The 17635-nt window shown below is 33.3% G+C and overlaps 1 protein-coding gene across 1 annotated transcript; it reads right to left on the reverse strand.

The window, feature by feature from the left end:
* Positions 1–926: 926 nt before the first annotated feature.
* On the reverse strand, positions 927–17283 carry LOC481939 (V-type proton ATPase subunit G 1-like). Its single transcript, XM_038555054.1, has 2 exons — positions 17203–17283; positions 927–1337 (listed from the first exon to the last, which is right to left on the reverse strand). The coding sequence occupies exons 1-2, from the start codon at positions 17281–17283 to the stop codon at positions 1038–1040; spliced, it is 381 nt and encodes a 126-aa protein (XP_038410982.1). The 3' UTR covers positions 927–1037.
* Positions 17284–17635: the final 352 nt, after the last annotated feature.

Below are 17635 nucleotides of genomic sequence, written 5' to 3' on the forward strand. Positions count from 1 at the left end.
CACATCCTCTCTCTTTCTAAAATAAATAAATAAATAAATAAATAAATAAATAAACCTTTACAAATAAATTAATAAAATATATCTTTCCAGATCCCCCTATCAAAGGCAGTTGAACAGTGAATTATGGTTTATAATATTCAGGTTTTTTTTTTTAAGATTTTATGTATTTATTCATGAGAGACACAGAGGGAGAGAGAGGCAGAGACACAGGCAGAGGGAAAAGCAGGCCCCATGCAGGGAGCTCCATGTCGGACTCCAGGATCACGCACTGGGCCAAAGGCAGGCGCTTAAACCACTGAGCCACCCAGGGATCCCCTATAATATTCAGTTTTGAAGTGTTTTAACACAGAGCAATATTATGGCAATAAATTATTAGTACAGTAGCCTACAATGGTTACATCATTTTGAGACACTAAGAAAAGGTTGTAATTGTACTATGACAAGTTGAATTATAGTACTTTAATACAGAAAGTAGACAGAAAGTGAGTTTAGCAAACATGTGGGTTTAGTTACAAATTTCATCATTATTATCTATGTAAAAATAGGGGTACCTAGGTGCCTCAGTCAGTTAAGTGGCTGACTCTTTTTTTTTTTTTTAAAGTGGCTGACTCCTGATTTTGACTCAGGTCATGATCTCAGGATTGTGAGATCAAGCACCCTGTCAAGCTCTGAGCTCAGCACAGAGAGTTCGCTTGAAATTTTCTCCCTCTCCATCTGCCCCTCACCCCACTCATGCACACATGCATGTGTGTATGTGTGTGTTTGTATGTTCTCTCTTTCTCACTCTCAAAATAAATAAATTAATTAATTAAATCTTTACTGCCTATGTAAAGATAGAAAATTAGTTAGCTTTTTGTGGCATTACTTTCCTTGTCTGTGAACTGGCCTAATAATGTGTACCTTTTTTTTTTTTTTTTTAATATACAGAAATAATTTAATGCCTTTTCACAAGGATGTAACTCAAGCTGTGCTGAAGCTTCATATTCCAGGAAGGCATATAAAATGCCAATCTGCTCACAGAGCTGCTTCTTCCTCTCCTATCCATTGATGCGGTAGTTTTCATGGATTTCTGGCTGGATGTCACAGACAAAAGCCAAAAGGTTATCCAGGACTTCATCCCTGTTCTGCTGGAAGTAGGTCTGGAGGATGGTCATCTTCTCCTGGGTCTCCTTCTCCACTTCAGTGCTGCAGCTGCCATGGGATCCCAGAGCCGCAGCTTCCTTGGCCTTGAACTCCTTCTCTCTTTGCAGACGGTATTGTTCAATTTCAGCCTGAGCTTCTTCTTTGGCCTGCTTTAGCCTCCGGTTCTTTCGCTTGCGGGCAAATAGGCTTACCTGCTAGGAGCAAAACAATAAAAACAAAATATTATAAATCATTTTTAATGCTTTCATCATTGACCCATATGAGGATTCTATGAACTAACACATATGCTAGGCATCTAGCACTCTTAACTAAATGTGTTACAAAAAATCACTTTAATACCATATAAATATCATCTTCATCATCAGTAGTTAATAAATGCTACTAAAAGTTCTTAAATTCAGAAAATGGAAATTATTTTAATAATCATTTAAAGAAGGAAGAGTTTAAATACTAGATTCACATGTTTTGTTATTTGAATTTAATACAAAAAGATACATTGATGGATCATATATTTTTAAACATAGATAAAATAGATTCAGACTTTAAAAGACATGTTAATATATAAAACTTCTAGTAACTTTTTGAAAAACATATTAAATTCTATTCACACAAAAAATATTGCAACCAAGACCTCAGTGACTAAAACCAATTACATTATGGATTCTTAAGTAAAAAATAATATTAAGTAAAGTTTTATATTAAAGGATTTTTTTCAAAAGCAATTATTACTCAGAACATATAAAAGAAAATAAATATATTATGTGTAATAACTATACTCCATGACCAGGTGTGATTTATTCCACAAACGCAAGATTGTTTAAATATTTAAATTCAATCAATATAATCAACCACATTGATAAACTAATAAAGAAAATTCACATTATATATCAATTGATACAGAAAAATCATAGAAAATCATGAGGGACAAGCTAGAAGTAATAATCTAATTCAACAAAGTCACAGAACACAATAAAAACATACAAAAATCAATTGTGTTTCTATATTTTAGAAATGAACATTTGGAAACCACAATTTAAAATACTATACCATTTAAAATAGTTTCAAAGATCCAACAAAAAATGTACAGACTTTATATGCAGAAAAAAATACCAAAAAACCTGATAAAGGAAGTGATATATTGTGCTCATGATTTGGGAGATTTGACAGAGTTAATGTATCAGTTCTCTCCAAATTGATACTTAGGATTGGCAAAATGCCTATTAAAATCCTAGCAAGGTTTGCAGTTTTTTTTAATATATCAACAAACATTTTTTTTTTTTAAGATTTTACTTCTTTATTTAAGAGAGACAGTGTGTGCTCCCCAGGAGCATGGGAGAGGGGCATAGGGAGAGAGAGAAGCAGACTCCCTGACAGGGAGCCTGATGTGGGCCCCTGTTCCCGGACCCAGAGATCATGACCCCAGCTGAAGGTAGTCACTTAATCAACTGAGCCACCCAGGAGCCCCTATCAACAAGCAATTAAATTTATAGAAATTAAAATAGACTAGAATGCCTAGAACAATTATTTAGAAAAATAAAGTGAGAGGAAACACTCTACCTAATTTTAGGAATACTAGTTATCTACAGTAATCAAGACAATGTGGTATTGAAAAGATATAGACACATAGATCAAAGGAAGAGTAGAAAAACCAGAAATAGACCCACACAAGTATGCACAACTGGATTTGGCAAATTTACAAAGACAATTAAATGAAGTATGAATGACTTCAATAAATATTAAGCATGGCATCTCACGATCTGTAAAAGAAAATATTGATAAATTGCACTTCATCAAATTTTAAAATGCATGCTCTGTGAAAGATCCTGTTGAGAGGATGAGAAAACAAGCTACAACTGGGAGAAAATATTTGCAAACCGCATATTGGACAGAGGGTAGGCATCTTAAATATTTAAAGAACACATGATATTTAGAAAAAATAGGAAATTCAATTAGAAAATTGACAAATACCATAAACAGATATTTCATCAAAGATGACATACTGATGGCAAGTGAACATATGAATATGTTCAATACCATTCAGCAGTAAGGAAAAGAAAATTAAAATCATGGCATATTAGAAATTTTGAATGAATAAGATAGCGAAAATACTGAATGTTGGCCAAGCAAAGGATATACTGATTTTCTCACAAGACTGTACAATGGTATAACACTCAGGAAAATAGTTTGGCCGTATCTTATAAAACTAAAATACACTTACTATATGACCTAACAGTTTCATTCCTGGGATTTATGTCAGAGAGATGAAACACAAAAGGATTGTACCTGGATGTTCCTAGAAGGTTTATTTTCAATAGCCAAAATTTGCAAATAGCCCTGTTATTCTTCAACTAGTAAATGGTTTAATAAACTGCTGCATCTATGCCATGAAATATCACAAAGGAATCAACAATTGACATTGACACACGCAACCACCTCCATGGATCTCAAGGTGTTGAGTGGAAATGCCAGTCTCAAAGGGCTACATACTACACGTTCCATTTATGTAAGATTTTGAGCCAACATGGGGATGGAGAACAGACTGGCTGTTAATGTAAACAGTCAGTTTAGCAAGAGTGGGGTTCGTACAATTACAAAGCGATAGTGCAAGGAAGTTTCTTTGGTTGTGCAGTGGTGCTAAAACAAATGTAGATGTGGTAAAATTTCACTGAATTACACACACACAGACACAAATGAGTGCATGCAAGAAGTGTGAGATATGAATAAAATCTGTAGTCTAACATTATTGATTTTCTTTTTGTGCTACAGTGATGTAAGATGTGATTATTGGAAGAAGTAGGGAGATACATAAACAGGACTCTCTCTACTGTCTTTGCAAATTTTTGTGTACTATGATCATTTCAAAATTAAAAATACACTCTAGTTTTTTAGAATTTTGTTTTTGAATGAACCAGAATTTGATACTTCAAATTTGTTCATCACCAGTCAATGGAGTTTCCTCAGATGCTACCCGTATTTATAGCTAACGAAGGATACCTTATCAACCTACTTTTCTGTCCCTGTAGTATTACATATTCTATATTCTTCTCTTTCCATCTCCTCAGGTGGCTGACTCTTAAAGTACAGATGAATATAACCCATTCTGGAAAGTTCTCTTAGTCTTACTGTAAATGATACTGTATTCTAAATCTACTATGAACACTTCTCCTCACATCTGTGTACAAATCTCTACTATGAAACTTGTTGTTATTACAGAGTATATGTTCCTGCAAGGATTAGGGTACAATACATGAGTAAGAACTGCTCTTGATAGTTCCATCTTCAGTGGTCCATATATGTAGGTTGATAATGACAGATTAAATGAATGAACAAAGTATTTTGGAGGGAAGCTACGATCTAAAAGTTGGTTGTTTAATTATCTGGTTTAAAAGATAGGTCTAAGTTTTCAAGTGGATCTGGAATGTGTTCAACATAACATTGACTTTCAGATTTTTATTGTTGTTATCTACTGTGAAATCCTGCAGACACTGATTTATTTGGTGAATCAAATAATTAAATATTGAACTCTTAGGAAATATTTTTATGAGTATTTTAACCACAATTCTTATACCACGTATGTCATTTGACTTCTATAGTTCCTTAAATTATGCATATAAATAAATGTTCTGTGAAATTGTTTTGGGGAACCTCTGAATGTGAGAACACTTATTTTACTTTTTAGTGAAACTATATCTGAAGAGCTTAATTCTGAAGATCATATTTGTTGTGATATACCGTCAATTACAATATACATATTTTATTGTTGTTTTTGTGCATTTCCAATGCTTATTTTGTAATGGTACATCTTCATCTTGATTTTCAACTCAAAACCACAATTTGCTTCTATTTACTGTGAATTTTATCTAAATCTATCTACTGGGGATTTTAAATTTAAATTTGTACACTATAAATGGAAAATTCAGTGAGAAGCTTTCTTTCTTATTCTTCATTCCAATATCTTCACTTGAAGTTAAAAGAAGTAAATACTTTGTTTTCCGGAAATGTTTATATAGCAAGATGTTATTTGTATCACCTGTCTAAACTTCACATTCCAGTAGTTTAATAGAACAGCTAATTTGTTTTTAATTATGCAGATCCTTTTTACATACTGTAGTTTTGAAGTACAAGTACAGCAAATTGTAACACAGGAGGTTTTTTTTTTTTTTTTTTTTTAATTGGACAGACGCTAAGATTACAAAACTTTCTAATAGGAAAATATTTGGGTAAAACATGACTATGCAACTAGAGTCTACAAAAAAGACTGTTGAAAGCTGGAAAGCCTATGCATACCAAAATGTCTAAACACATAAGAAGATAAAGGTTGGTCTATTCCCAGGTATCCTTGTAAATGTGATACGTCTGGGAATATTTTTATATACACATAATTGAGAGTGAATAGTAAGTAAACAAATATAGCAACTATTCTATAAGGATTTGGGAATGGCACAAGCTCTTAAGGGGAGAATTGAGTTTTTAAAAAGTGAAAAGGAAACTTTATGACATTTATATATGTATTTGCTGATAGAAATAGCTTTTATTTGTTTTTTAAATTTTTTCCCACTTTCAGATGGTAATGCCATTTGGATATTGTGAATGCCTGGTGGATAATTTAAAAAGTAACAGTGCAGTTTAATGCAGGACCATATTGCAACTAAATAAAGAAATGATCTCTGCTCTCAGTACTCACTGCTCACATATGTGCAGGGGATGGACTTGGGGTCTGCCTTCCTTCATTATATTTTGGAGACCATGGTATCAAACCAGACTTTACCACCACCTGGAAGTCCTTTTAAGTCCCCTACTGAGGTTCATTTTCTATTCCCCACACTAGCTCTTTCACTCCTTTCCCAATCCCACTAAATGCAGTTTAATCCTTCACTCTCAGATGACCTTTCTTCTCACTTCAGACAGAAAATAAAATGCATTACATAGGAACTGGATCAACTTCTTCAAAAAGGCAAAAAAAAAAAAAAAGATAAAAGAAAGAAAAGAAAAGATACATACATGGATAAGAGTTTCTCTTGCAACTAAAATCTAATTTCCTCATCTCTGCCTTGATTCAATGCTCTTCTGTCTTCCCAGGGATTTCTTTAGTAGCACACTCTTATCTTTTATTCACTTCCTGTCTTCTGGATCTTTTTGTAAGTATTTGAAAATATTCAGGTTGTTTCATGGATGAAAAAAAGTAAATACTGTCCCTCCCTAGATAACTTACCTGTTACCTGGGGCCTATCTGGCAAGCTGTCAAAACCCCTCCTTTGTTTTAGAGCCACTTTGCTTCATGGTACCGTTTAGTATACTGGTCATGTCACATGCACTGCTTTTCTTTTGCTTCAGGTGAGAAGACACACATAAACACACACCACTCACTCTTCTTACATCTCTGGCCACTCTTGTAGAAACATTTTTTTTTTTTAAAGATTTTATTTATTTATTCATGATAGTCACAGAGAGAGAGAGAGAGAGGCAGAGACACAGGCAGAGAGAGAAGCGGGCCCCATGCAGGGAGCCTGATGTGGGATTCGATCCCGGGTCTCCAGGATCGCGCCCTGGGCCAAAGGCAGGCGCCAAACCGCTGCACCACCCAGGGATCCCCCATTTTTTAAAAATATTTATTTATTTATTCATGAGTGACAGAGAGAGGGAGGGAGAGGGAAAGGCAGTCTCCCCATGGAGCAGAGCAGGGAGCCTGATGTAGGACTCGATCCCAGGACTCCGGGATCATGACCTGAGCCGAAGGCACATGCTCAACCAACTGAGCCACCTAGGCACCCAGAAACCTTTTTTTTTTTTAAATCCACCCCACACACACACACACCACGGGCACCTACGTGGTAAAGTTGGTTAAGTGTGGAAGTCTTAGTTTTGGATCAGGTTATGATCTCAGGCTGGTGAGATCAGCCCTGTGTGGGGCTCCAGGCTCAGCCTGGAGCCTGCTTAAGACTCTCTCTTTGTCTTCCTCTGACTCTCCCCATCTTTAAAATAAATAAGTAAATCTGAAAGAAAGAAAGAAAGAAAGAAAGAAAGAAAGAAAGAAAGAAAGAAAGAAAGAAAGAGAAAGAAAGAAAGAAAGAAAGAAAGAAAGAAAGAAAGAAAGAAAGAAAGAAAGAAAAGAAAGATAAAAATAAGAAAGAAAAGGCACCTTTTTCTTTCCCAAACTTTGATTTGTTTTTCTTAAATGTATTTTCTAAGTCATCTTAATACTATAAATTTTTCCTGTCTCATTGATTTCCATGACCTCAATTTTCATCCATTTTTTAACTCCTCCAAAATGTATCTTTGCATCACAGCATCTCCTAGGTTTGGGAATGAAATTTTCAACTATGCATTAGACACACTCTTTGGATGTTAGGAAGGAACCTCAAACTCATCACGTTCACACTGAAATCTGGAGTTTTTGTCCCTGAATCCATCCTCCTATGTCTCTGGCTTAACACAGGACACCTGTCAAATCTGAAGTGACTAAAATAGGGGGCATTATCTGGAATCTTGTAAAAATCTTCCTTAATATGATCCCTGATGGAATATTTTACAATTATTTAAAGTAACTTATTTAGAAAAAATACAACTTAATGTTCTGTCTTTTCTTATATTCTTCTATGAAGTTAAATTAATTCTTTCAATCATTATTTTTAAAATTTTCTCATTTTGGTTAATATGAAAGAAACTTTCATTAGATTTTCTGTGGAAAAAAATATCATAATGGTTTCCTGATTCAGTAGAGTTCATTTTTGGTCAGCCTGGCTTTCTGTTTTTTAGTCTTCTACTGAGAAGTGAATACTTCAAATAGTTTTCTTTTTTTTTTTTTTTAAAGGTTTTTTTTTTTTTTTTTTATTATAGTCACAGAGAGAGACAGAGAGAGAGGCAGAGACATAGGCAGAGGGAGAAGCAGGCTCCATGCAGGGAGCCTGACGTGGGATTCGATCCGGTGTCTCCAGGATCGCGCCCTGGGCCAAAGGCAGACGCTAAACCGCTGCGCCACCCAGGGATCCCCTTAAGAAACAATAAAATAGTATAAATCATGCTATTTGTATTTATAATACCATTCATTATGGATATACCAGCAAATATATTTTTAATTCTGATCATCCATTATTGATACACATGAAACCTGCATGCAAATATGAACTAAACTAATAAAAATTTATATCCCTGTTTTTAATCCATGAAGTGCCTGTCTCTTTTGCGTGATTTCCTATTTGGTTTTTTATATTATTTTCCGTGTTGATTTGTTACAATTGTTCTGAATACTAAACTTTCTGTACTAAAAGTTTTCCCCACTATCTTGAGTGGAATGTTCTTACAGAACCTCTTGTAAGCTGAAATGGTGTAAAGTGAAGAAGCAATTACCATTAATTTACATGGAGAAAGTTTTGAGCATTCCCAGAGCCAAAGCTAACCTCTCTTAGGCTTTTCTGATCCTTTAGGACACATCTTGCTAACAGATGCACAAAATAAATCAAGATAAACCACATATGCTCAGGGATACTATACAAAGCTCTGGCAGCTTGATGCTGAGAGGCTGTGTGTAGTTCCCAGGGAAAGAGTTAGGTGGTGCCAGTCTCATAACTTGGGGTAGGTGCTTCCTCTATAATGCAAAACAAACTCTGAATTTTTGTTTTTTGACTTTTACCCTTAAAGTAAAAAATAAAGTAGGGTTTTTTTGTTTGTTTTAAGTAGGTTCCACACCCAGTGTAGAGCCCAAGGCCAGGCTTGAACTCTCACAACTTTGAGATCAAGACCTAAGCTGAGGTCAAGAGTTGGATGTTTAACCGGCTGAGCCACCCAGGTGCCCCTAAGGTAGGTCTTTTGTAAAGGCCAAGTGGTATAATGTGACTTTTTGAAAAGTGGGGGGTACATGTATTTTCATATTTATCAGTTTTTGACTTGTCTTTTAAGCTTTTAAAAAGATACTTATAATACACATTTATAAGGAAAGTATAGCTCCATGTTTAAGGATAATGCTACCATACCTTTGCTCATTTTTTAGTAGAATTTGGAGCCCTCAGAGCAGTAACCAATGGTATTTCTGATTTTACCTTTCTCTCTTCCTTCAGTTTTACATTTGCATCGATAAAAATATATCCATTATAGTTCTTTTATACTTGGAGGAACAACTGCTTCTCAAATAAATAAATATATATCTGCCTCTTTAAACATGTTGTTCTTTAATGACACACAATTATTTTAATATTCATCGTTAAAATTATTAATATGTCAACATTAATAACTAACTACTAATAAATAGTATTTTAATATTAAGAACCAATAATTCAATAAATGTATACAACACAAACACAAGAAATTGACATCATAATATCTCTGACTCATGGAAACACAATAACTTTCCACAATGCTTTGTTTGTATTATTCTATATAATTGCTTTTGCTACCCCAGTAAGAATCATATCTGCCAATATAGTTTTTAGTGTAGTATTATATACAGAGATTTAAGACATAATGTTTTTATTAAAATTTTCTTTGTATGATCAAAACTCTATTATTTTATCTTCAGATGAATATTACCTCTCATACTTGAGTCATGCATGTTATATGAAAACCTCAACTAAAACACTGTTATGCATAAAATGAATGGATATTATAAATCAAAACTATGTTGCTGGCACTACCTCAAATATCTGTTTACACATATAAATGATGACAGGTTCTTAGTACAAAGAAAAATTAAAATAAAATATACCGTATACCTGTTCTGATGTGTCAAATATAGCCTTTTTTTTCAAAATTCAAAATATATATATTCTGATATTAAAACGTGATACTCATATCTTCTTTAAGGTATTTATGAATGAAAAAATAGAAGATTAACTTAAATCTCTATACTACCAAACATCTGGTACATTCCTATTAAAGTCAGTATCAAAGCAACAATGGCTCTTACTACTATTACTATTCATCATTGTTCTACTATTCATTTATTGCTAATGCAATAAAATAAGATAAATAAATGAGATTAATAAGCTAGAAATGAAAATAGTTATTATTAATTACATATTATGTATGATCACCTAGCAATAAATCTCAAGTCAACTAAGCACTAACCAAAAATAATTTAAAAAATCTATAAAATGGTAAGTTAAAAAGTCTAGACAAATAATATACAAAAAGTAAAAAAAATATATGAATAAAAATAAGAAATTTTCTTCACTGTCCTAAAAAAAGCCTGACTAAACATAAAGCCTTAACATACTACAGTTGTCAATAATTTGCACATTATACTAAGTTATCCATAAATCAAATTCAATCCAAACATAATTATATAATCTGTGGAACTCAACACATTAATTCTAAAATTAATATTGCAGATTAAAGGGCTAAGAATAGCCAAGAAAATCTTGAAGATCAGATTTTTTGGCATAAAATTAATCATATTTTAATATATCTCTAGGAAATATATTTTTTCAGCATTGATTTTTTTATACTTTTCATCATTTATTTCTATTTTTATTATTTAGCATATCATTTTTTACTGATCTATGGAAGTTCCTCATAGATTAGTGGTAGTACATTTTGTTTATTGTATACAGAAAATGCAATGGTATCCTACCATTCTGGCTTGTCACTTAACTTAGTTTATAATGTCTTTTCTCAGGAAGATGGTTTTAATTTTCCTTCAAGACTTTTGAAGAGGATCCCTGGGTGGCGCAGCGGTTTGGCGCCTGCCTTTGGCCCAGGGCGCGATCCTGGAGACTCGGGATCAAATCCCACATCGGGCTCCCGGTGCATGGAGCCTGCTTCTCCCTCTGCCTGTGTCTCTGCGCCCCTCTCTCTCTCTGTGACTATCATAAATAAATGAAAATTAAAAAAAAAAAAAAAAAGACTTCTGAAGAGATTTTGCATTTTGCTTGGGGAAGACTTCTGTATTCCATGATTATGTTATATGGTATTTGTATTGTTTGGGAAATTATTAAGATTTTTGGCTTAATACAAGGTCCAATTATTTACAGGTCTTGAAAAATAAGTGTATTTTTAAAATATTATACAGACTTAATGATTAATGCCTCCCATTGATTTTGTCTAAAAAACCTCATTACATAATTTTTCTTTGTAATTTGATGACCATAACTGTTCGGTGTACACAATTTTAATGACTACAGCATCTTCTTTGTAATGTGTCACAACAGTATCATAAAATTTCATTGTAAGAACTACATTATTCAATCTTTTTAAAAAAAATAAAAGATTTTATTTATTTATTCTCAGAATATTTATTTATTCTGTGTGAGAGACACACACAGAGAGAGGAAGAGACATAGGCAGAGGGAGGAGAGGCAGGCTCCATACAGGGAGCCAATGTGGGACTCGATTCTGGGACTCCAGGATCATGCCCTGAGCTGAAGGCAGAGGCTCAACTGCTGAGCTACCCAGGCGTCCCAACATTTGTTCAATCTTAACTAGAATTTATTTCTTCCTATTGCTTCTTAAACTTGTTACTATTTTCTTTCTTTAGTTCATTTTTATGTTGCTAAGTAAAATTATCAATTTTTTTAAAGATATCATGATTAAATTGATCAGTTTCCAATTTTTTGCATATTTAAAAATGCATTTATTATTCTTTTTTCTATTGAGGTGTAAGTGAAATACAGTAAAACACACAAATCTTTTTTTTTTAAGATTTTGTTTATTTAGTCATGAGACACACACAGGGGGAGAGAGAGAGATTGAGAGAGAGAGAGAGTGTCAAGACAAAGGCAGAGGGAGGAGAAGCAGGCTCCATGCAGGGAGCCTGATGTGGGACTCGATCCCAGGTCTTTAGGATCCTGCCCTGGGCCAAAGGCAGGCGCTACACCACTGAGCTACCCAGGCTGCCCAGAACTTTATTATTTTATCTTCAGATGCATATTACCTCTCATACTTGAGTCATGCATGTTATATGAAAACCTCATCTAAAACACTGTTATGCATTGAATGAATGGATATTATAAATCAAAACTATGTTGCTGGCACTACCTCAAATATCTGTTTACACATATAAATGATTACAGGTTCTTAGTACAAAGAAAAATTAAAATAAAATATACCGTATACCTGTTCTGATGTGTCAAATATAGCCTTTTTTTTCAAAACTCAAAATATTATACAAAGTATATACATTTAAGAATACTCTGATATTAAAACATGATCCCAGGACTCCAGGATCACGCCCTGAGCTGAAGGCAGATGCTTAACCTCTGAGTCATCTAGGCATCCCAAAACACACAAATCTTAAGTGTACAGTTCAATCAGTTTTAGAAATGCATATGCCTATGTGACTGACACTCTTATATACATTTATATCACCTCAGAAATGTCACTCAAGCCCCTTCTTCCCCAATTTCCCCATCATCACAAAGTGGCCACTCTACTGGTGATTTTATCACAGATTAATTTAACTAGTCTATAACTTCATATGTATTCTTTGTTCTTTTTTCCATCAAATGTGTTTTTGAGATTTGTCATGTTGATAGATTTAGCATTTTGTATTTATTTCTTGCTGAAAATACTCCATTTTGTAGGTATACCATAGTTTGTCAATTCAGTCTCCAAACTGAGATATTTGAACTTTTCTAATTTACCATTTTTATTTCTAGATCTAATTTTTTTATTTATTACAGGATAAATTTCCAACTTGCAACTTTATATGTTCCTGATGAGGAAAGCGTGATTGGCCAGATGCCTTTTCAGGTGGTAGTTTAGTTATCCTAATATTTATCCCGTTGTGTTAATTCTGCACCTTGTCTTGCTTGTTGCAGTTGTTATTATTGTTGTTGTCTTTACGCTTGGAATTTTTTCTGGACTCTGCTGACAAGAATGTTCAATTTCTTAGAAATCTTTTTAAATTTAGATTGGACTTTGGGTTTCTTTGTTTGGTTCCTCTTCCTCTCTCCTCTAACTTCTTAGTGTTTTCGAGAAATAATTTAAATTCCCACATTCACTCATGGCTCCAATCCAATACTTATATAGATTTTTAAAAATCTTTCTATCATATCAGTGGGAATTGGATATGGGAGCAAAGAGAAAGCTATTCATTCCATTTGCTCTTTTTAAACAACAAGCTACCTCCTCATTGCATGCTCCTTATTACTTTTTATTGCAATTTCCTATTAACACGTCTTACCTTTCAGTATCCAATGACCTCAGTGAGTATAAAGTCATGTTTATCTTAAAAAAAAAAAACACTTTAGGGGCACCTGGGTGGCATAGTCAGTTGAGTATGGAATAGGTTTCAGCTCAGGTCATGACCTCAGGGTCCTGGGATCAAGCTCTGCCTTGGGCTCTATGCTCAGTGTGGAGTCTCCTTAAGATTCTCTCTCCCTCTCTATATGCTCCTCCACCCTCTCTCCCTCTCTCAAATAAATAAATAAATCTTTTAAAAATACTTTATTGATGTATGTATTGACATATAAAAAGCTGTACATATTTAATGACTACAATTGATGAGTTTAGAGATAAGCATATACCTTGAAACCATAATATATATATGTATATATTACATTATATTATACTATTATATTATAAATATAATGGATACAATAGAGTATATTATACCAATATAATGTAATTGGAATATTACTCAACCATAAAAAAGAATGAAATCTTGTCATTTGCAATGGTGTTGATGGAGCTAGAGTATATCATGCTAAGCAAAATAAGTCCGTCAAAGAGAAGTACCATATGATCTCACTCATATGTGTAATTTAAGAAACAAAACAGGATGAACAGGGGCACCTGGGTGGCTCAGTGGTTGAGCATCTGTCTTTGGCTCAGGTCGTGATCCTGGAGTCCTGGAATCAAGTCCCACATCAGGCTCCCTGCAGGGAACCTGCTTCTAACCTCTGCCTGTCTCTGGTTCTCTCTCTCTGTGTCTCTCATGAATAAATAAATAAACTCTTAAAAATAAAAAAAATAAATAAACACATGAACATAGGAGAAGGGAAAAAACAAGAGGGAAGCAAACCATGAAAGACTCTTAACCATAAAGAACAAACTGAGGGTGGCTTCAGTGAAAATGGGTGGGGTAATGGGCTAAATAAATGATGGATATTAGGAGGGCATTTGTTGTAAAGAGCACTAGATGTTACATGTAAGTGATGAATCATTGAATTCTACTCCTGAAACTAGTATTACACTACAGGTTAACTATCTAGAATTTAATTAAAACTTGAAACAACAACAAAAAGGAGAATAATATAAATGATAGAAGGAAAATGTCAATAGTTTGTTTTTTACGGTATTTACCTTCCTTTAGGAGAAAATAGCATATTTTGGGAGCTTTATGTTTCATGAGAGAATTTAGGAACATTCAGATGGCATTATCTTTATATAAATTGTTGACGTAGAACTTTATGTTGTTATAGTTGTCTCCTTGCTATTTTTACCCCCAAGATGATGTTATAAAGGATTTATCTAAGATAATCATGTGGCAAGACCATTTTGTGTTATGTAAAAGTCTAATTTGTTGATTAATTTTTTTTATTTACTATGCTCCTTTGCTTTCTTTTTTTATAAGGATTTTGATTGTTTAATAACAATTAAAAAGGGCATCAAATGTGGGTTACAAGAAGTCAAAAAGTTCAAAAGAATGACTAAGAGAAGCCCTTGTATACATTTTTGATTATGGAAAGATTAGGATATAGATGTATAGTAGTAAATTTCTTCTTATTATAGGAATTATAGGGTAGGGATTATATATATGTACACTTGGTAGTGTGTAGGGAATATATATATATAATATATATGCACACATACTGTATATATATACATATATGTATATGTGTGCATATATATGTGCATATGTATACATGCACACATACTGTACTTAGATGGCCCTTGTGTATTTACACAAATAAATACACAAGTAAAACTTTAATCTTATTTAACAGTAATAGCCTCAATACATATCTATGTAGTTCATTTCTACTAATTTGTAGTAAGAACAGAAATGAGACATTATACTTGTCAGTAAACATGCTAAGGCATATTCCCTAAAATAAGTGATAGTCATGTTAGCAATATAACTGTGTAAATTGTTAGACCAAATTTATAGAATAAACTACTTTAAAGGATATTTGTGGTTTCTAGCAAAATCCTACTCTGGTCTAAGCATGTGAAACCCTCCAAAACTCTCTGACAAGTGATCTTACTATCTCAAATTGAGTGATTATACACATTAGCAGAGTAACTGAAGTCATTGTTGCCATGTGTGATATCATTCTGCCTATTGTTGAACTGAAATCACTTCCGTTTAAATGGTATTCATTGCCCCTTGCCATACTTCAACTCTTTAAAGCCTGTTGTAATGAATTGCAGGGGGAGAATCACAAAATGTCTCCCATAGTGAAAATGATATTACACTTTTCCATCAATAACCATGCCTACACTGATTAATATCTTCTCTTCATATATATTTTTGTTTCAAATATGAAATATAACTATTTTTGGCCTCAGTTTTATATATATATCTACATGGAAATACCTTGTAAAACACATTGTTTGGATTTGATTTCTAAAACATATTTTTGCTGTGTCTGAGTAAACTTGGGAAAGATAAACACAAAATTATTTTTTTGCATGACAAAACTAATTCCCAAAATTAAAATTAAGATAATGTCCAATATATTTGGGCTATAACAATTATGAGACTGTGTGAATTTTACATATTCTTTATTGGATGAACTTGGTTATTGTTTTATTTATATGAACATTGTTTTCTCCATTTTAACATTACTACTTTATTTTCTTCTTATGTAAAAATTACTAAATTGTGTTAAGTAATTAAATCTAGTATATTTAATCTTCACTTGTGATTTGATTGGAGTAGCCAAGGTCTTTAAGATAAAATTTAGGCTCTCTAAATGTAGATTTTTTTCCTTACACATATTGCAAATATACCAAAACTTTCATACATTTTTATAACTAAAAGAAAAAGAAAAATCATTTGATGATACTTGCTCTGTGTCAGGCACTATTCCAAAATCGTGACCTACATTAATGCATTTAATCCTCTCAAGAGATGTATGAGATAGGTGCTATTATTTTCACATTTTATAGATTTGAAATGGCAACAGGGAAGCTAAATAACTTGCCTAAGGTGACATAACTGGTGTAGTTTGGCTAATAGCAGTCTGTTTCACTGTCCAAGCTATAGTCACTTCATTATACTAAAGGTTTTTACATTGAATTCCTATGAAAAACAAACAAGCTTGACATGACCACTGTATGATCTCTTCCCTTCCTTCCTTGTTACTATTTTGAATTTGAAGGTAACATTTAATTAACAAATTAATTTGGTATTTTGTAAGAAATGGACAGTTCTAAATTAATGATTCTGAAAAATAGAAAGCCCCTCTAGATAAACATAGCCTATATATCATGAACTGTTTACTATTTTTTTTATCTAGTAGAGTTTGTTGCATATAATTGCAAAATAAATACCCTCATCATCATAGCTCTTCCTGGCAGTTTTGGAGAGGTTAATGTATTTCTGACAATGGAAATTTACAGGAGGAGTAAAAGCACATTTTACTCTGAGTACCAGGCATGAAGTTAAACATTTATAAACTATAGTGGATTGGTATTGCATAGATTAAAATCAGGAAGAGTATTCTAACAATTAGACAGATATTCAAGTCTGATTGAAGATTTTTAGGAAATAGAAATAAAATAATTGGCACTATTAATAATCTTATTAACAGGGATCCCTGGGTGGCGCAGCGGTTTGGCGCCTGCCTTTGGCCCAGGGCGTGATCCTGGAGATCCTGGATCGAATCCCACGTCGGGCTCCCGGTGCATGGAGCCTGCTTCTCCCTCTGCCTGTGTCTCTGCCTCTCTCTCTCTCTCTCTCTCTCTGTGTGTGACTATCATAAAAAAAAAAAAAAAAAAAAAAAATCTTATTAACATTTTTGGTCTAGATTCTGCTAGATTTTTAATGAAATATATCTAGTTTTTTAGAATAAAGATAACCATTTGAACTGAAGATTTAATATAGTTAAACATTATTTTGTTATAACCCTTATCCTCTATTACAGGGAAGAATCAAGGTTTATAGCCCTCAATATTTACCAATTCTGTAAATTGACTATTAGAGCTATTACAAATGGTTTTCATGGTAGACAACAAAAACATTTTTTTAATACTCGTCATGTTGTTGAGACACCTGGGTGGCTCAGTCGGTTAAGTATCCAACTTAACTTTTGCTCAGGTCATGATCTCATGAGTTGTGAGATCAAGCCCCAGACTGAGCCCTGTGTCCAGCTCCATGCAACTGGGAGTCTGCTTGAAGATTGTCTCCCTCTGCCCCTTCCCCTACTCTCTCTCTTTCTCTTTTTAAATAAATAAATGAATCTTAAAAAAATACCCTTAATATTGTCTTTTGATTACAAGTTTTTTCCTTTTTTTAAAGTTTCACTTACCATTTTATTTTATTTCATTATTATTTCTGTGTCTTGAGAAATTTTTCCCTATGCACATAGTTGAGAAGATAATCCCCACATAT

This window comes from Canis lupus, chromosome 12, assembly GCF_011100685.1.
Source record: "Canis lupus familiaris isolate Mischka breed German Shepherd chromosome 12, alternate assembly UU_Cfam_GSD_1.0, whole genome shotgun sequence".
Taxonomy (NCBI): Eukaryota; Metazoa; Chordata; class Mammalia; order Carnivora; family Canidae; genus Canis; species Canis lupus.